At 55.0% G+C, this 3589-nt stretch overlaps 1 protein-coding gene across 1 annotated transcript; it reads left to right on the top strand.

Annotated features, from left to right (window-relative positions):
* The first annotated feature begins 981 nt into the window (after nucleotides 1–981).
* POU3F2 (POU class 3 homeobox 2) lies at nucleotides 982–2907 on the top strand. Its single transcript, XM_073335155.1, has one exon. The coding sequence runs from the start codon at nucleotides 1007–1009 to the stop codon at nucleotides 2240–2242; it is 1236 nt and encodes a 411-aa protein (XP_073191256.1). The 5' UTR covers nucleotides 982–1006; the 3' UTR covers nucleotides 2243–2907.
* The last annotated feature ends 682 nt before the right edge of the window (nucleotides 2908–3589 follow it).

Raw genomic sequence — 3589 nt, forward strand, 5'->3', positions numbered from 1 at the left:
GTTTTGTCCCGGGTAGCACCTGCTGCTGGGGCAGGTTGGGAATTTCCAGCCTCTTGCCCTCCCCGGAGGGCGGCAGCACCCGGCATCATCACCTTCTTGTATTGTGGCACGGGAGCCACGAGTTTCCCCGGGGCTGCTGGGTGTAAAGGCTATAGAGCTGAATCGCACCCGCTCGGATCTTTCCAAAGCCTCCCTTGTATCTACAAACCGGCAGGCTCTGGTTCATTTTTAAACTGTCGCTAACAAAGTTGCATTTAAAAAAATCGTAAGGAGTCGGCGCGTGGATGGAGGAAGGGCGGGGGGGCGGGCAGGGAATTCATCACGAGTCAACAGAGCAGCATTGATGAAGCGCTAGTGTGACTTACAGAGCGAACAAATTACTGTGGTAAAGTGATCTCACTCTTGTACCAGTGCCATCCTTGCAATCCAGGCCGTGCTTAAAGATAGCCCACTCCACAGCTCGCGCTCTGCGCAGCGCGTGCGTGCACAACCGCAAAGAGCGTTTAAAGCATGCAACGAGCCAGGCAGCTTTGCAATGATGCAAGCAACAGGAGAACAACGTGCATCTCCTCCAGGACTTGCATCGTGCATGGCCAGAGTGGAGCGTACTTGCTTCTCCGGTCGGTACGCGGAGAATCCTCCCCCTCCCCCGCATCTTCCCCCCGCCTCCCCCCATCCATGTGGTTGCGAGCAGCCAAGCGCCGTTTCCCCCCTTAGAGTTTGGTTACAAAAAGGGAGCGAGCGGTTGTGGGGCGGGGTGTCGGCGCCGCGGCTGGGGCCAATCGGCGGTTCCGCCGGAGCCGGTTGCTAGAGGTCTCCACGTAAATCAAAGCGGTGGGAGCCAATGGGAGGGCGCGGGAGGGAGGAGCCGGGACGCGTGCCTTTGCAGTGGGCTCTGCCAAGAGGACTTGGGGGGGAGCGAGGGGAGAGAGGAGCCCGAGGCGAAAAAGTAGCTGTCAAATGCGCGGCTCCTTTAACCAGAGCGATCAGTCCGGCTCGGAGAGTCATGGCGACCACAGCGTCTAACCACTACAGCCTGCTCACCTCCAGCTCCTCCATGGTGCATGCGGAGCCGCCGGGGAGCATGCAGCCGGGCGCCGGCTACAGGGATGCACAGACGCTGGTGCAGGCGGACTACACGCTGCAGAGCAACGGGCACCCGCTCAGCCACGCTCACCAGTGGATCACGGCGCTGTCCCACGGCGGGGGAGGCGGCGGCGGCGGCGGGGACTCGCCCTGGTCCACCAGCCCCCTGGGCCAGCAGGACATCAAGCCCTCGGTGGTGCAGCCCGGGGGCCGAGGGGACGAGCTCCAGCAGCACCAGCAGCACCAGCAGCAGCAGCAGCAGCAGGGGAGACCGCCCCACCTGGTGCACCACGCCGGCAGCCACCACGCCGCCGCCGGGGCATGGAGGACGGGCGCCTCGGCTCACCTGCCGCCCAGCATGGCCTCCTCCAACGGGGGGCAAGCGGGGCTGCTCTACTCCCAGCCGCCGGGCTTCACGGTCAACGGGATGCTGGGCTCCGGCCAGCCGGGCTTGCACCACCACGGCCTGAGGGATGCCCACGATGAGCAGCAACAGCAGCACCACGGCGGGGAGCACCCCGGGGGGCACCCGCAGCCGCACCCTCCGCACCAGCAGCACCCCGGGGGCGGCGGCGGCGGCGGCGGCCACCACGACCCCCACTCGGACGAGGACACGCCGACCTCGGACGACCTGGAGCAGTTCGCCAAGCAGTTCAAGCAGCGCCGGATCAAACTGGGATTTACCCAAGCGGACGTGGGCTTGGCCCTGGGCACCCTGTACGGGAACGTCTTCTCGCAGACCACCATCTGCAGGTTCGAGGCCCTGCAGCTGAGCTTCAAGAACATGTGCAAGCTGAAGCCTTTGTTGAACAAGTGGTTGGAGGAGGCGGACTCGTCCTCGGGCAGCCCGACCAGCATAGACAAGATCGCAGCCCAGGGGCGCAAGAGGAAAAAGCGCACCTCCATCGAGGTGAGCGTCAAGGGCGCCCTGGAGAGCCACTTCCTCAAGTGCCCCAAGCCCTCTGCCCAGGAGATCACCTCGCTGGCGGACAGCCTACAGCTGGAGAAAGAGGTGGTGCGAGTGTGGTTTTGTAACAGGAGACAGAAAGAGAAACGCATGACTCCCCCGGGAGGGACTCTGCCCGGGGCCGAGGATGTATATGGGGCAAGTAGGGACACTCCGCCACACCACGGGGTGCAGACGCCTGTGCAGTGAACTCACATGGGGGTTGGCAGGGGGGGAATTGCCCCCCCATTCCCACTCCCCCAACTTTTGATTGTTTTTTTGTTTTGTTTTTTTAACGTTTTCTCCTATCTTAAAAACAGAACAACACACACACAAAAACCTGCACTGGACTACCCCGCAAACGGTAGCAGGTGAAATGATGTGTTTTGATCTTTACAGGCGAGTGCCCATGCAATGGAGTGGAGTGAGTATCACACACAAACAGACGCGAGACAGACAGATACACGCAGTGTCAGGCACTGAGAGAAAATTTTACAAAAAAAACCCTCAATTAATTACGAAACAAGAGTGGAACCGACTCTGAGCCCTGCTAAACACAAAGGCAGCTTTAATCTTGGAATGATGCTCAGTATAGGCACATGCTGCTGTCTTTATTTGATGTGGCGCCCCATTAGGAATAAAAAAATAAATCCCTTTTGATGTAGACAGTATTTAACCGTTTGAATTTGCACTGCAAGAAAATTGAAGTTTACATTAACAAATACTTTTTTTTCCCGACCTTGATGTTGCAAATGACTTGCATTTCCCACGGTGAGCGTGAGGGAACCATTGACCAGTCTACAAAATGTTACTGTGTTATAGCCCTTGCTTTCTTAATGTGTTTATGTGAACTTTTGTTATAAACAAGTCTTCTTACATATGTGTAATGTTTATTTTCTCCTTTTACCATAGCAAATATATGTAAACAAACAACTTCCACTTTCAAGAGATCTGACTCTCACAAACGCTTAAGACGTGCCTTCAGAGGCAAGCGTCCAGTTTGGAAGAGAATAATGAAAACCAATAACGTAAACTTCATTTTCAGGCAGTGTTTCGGGGTTGGGGACAGTAAAGAAAAATGAATAGAAACTAATTGCTTCATTTTAGGGAGGAAGGCCCGTTGTGAAAGCGCTCGGAGGAAATGTTGTGGAGGTTAAATGTATGTCCAGAGTTTTCCAACAGAAAGAAAGTGACACTTTGAAGAAAACCGGGGGGAGAGGATATTTAACTTCAGACACCCCATATGTAAAGTTCTCTGTGTGCTTTTAGTATTCCTAATTACATAGCACTGGAGTATATGTGCTGATGTCAGCCTCTAAACTTGGTTTTATTGAGCAGTTTCAACAAAAAGCTATAAACAGAAAGAACGGAGAACTTGCATATATATACGTAACACTTAGCCCACGGTTCTGTCTGCATATCTCTAGTGCATTTATTGTTGCTTTACTTTCCATATTTATTTTTCCGCTCATATATAAAAACCCCACGCCCTTTGCTCAACTCGCTGCTCCATTCATTGCACGAAAGGACTAGTTTAAGTTGGGCAGCCTTGTCTCT

Source organism: Lepidochelys kempii, chromosome 3 (assembly GCF_965140265.1).
Source record: "Lepidochelys kempii isolate rLepKem1 chromosome 3, rLepKem1.hap2, whole genome shotgun sequence".
Classification (NCBI taxonomy): domain Eukaryota; kingdom Metazoa; phylum Chordata; order Testudines; family Cheloniidae; genus Lepidochelys; species Lepidochelys kempii.

Excerpts from the sequence above, each read along its gene's own strand:
- POU3F2 (XM_073335155.1), top strand. The coding sequence starts at position 1,007 with ATGGCGACCACAGCGTCTAACCACTACAGCCTGCTCACCTCCAGCTCC.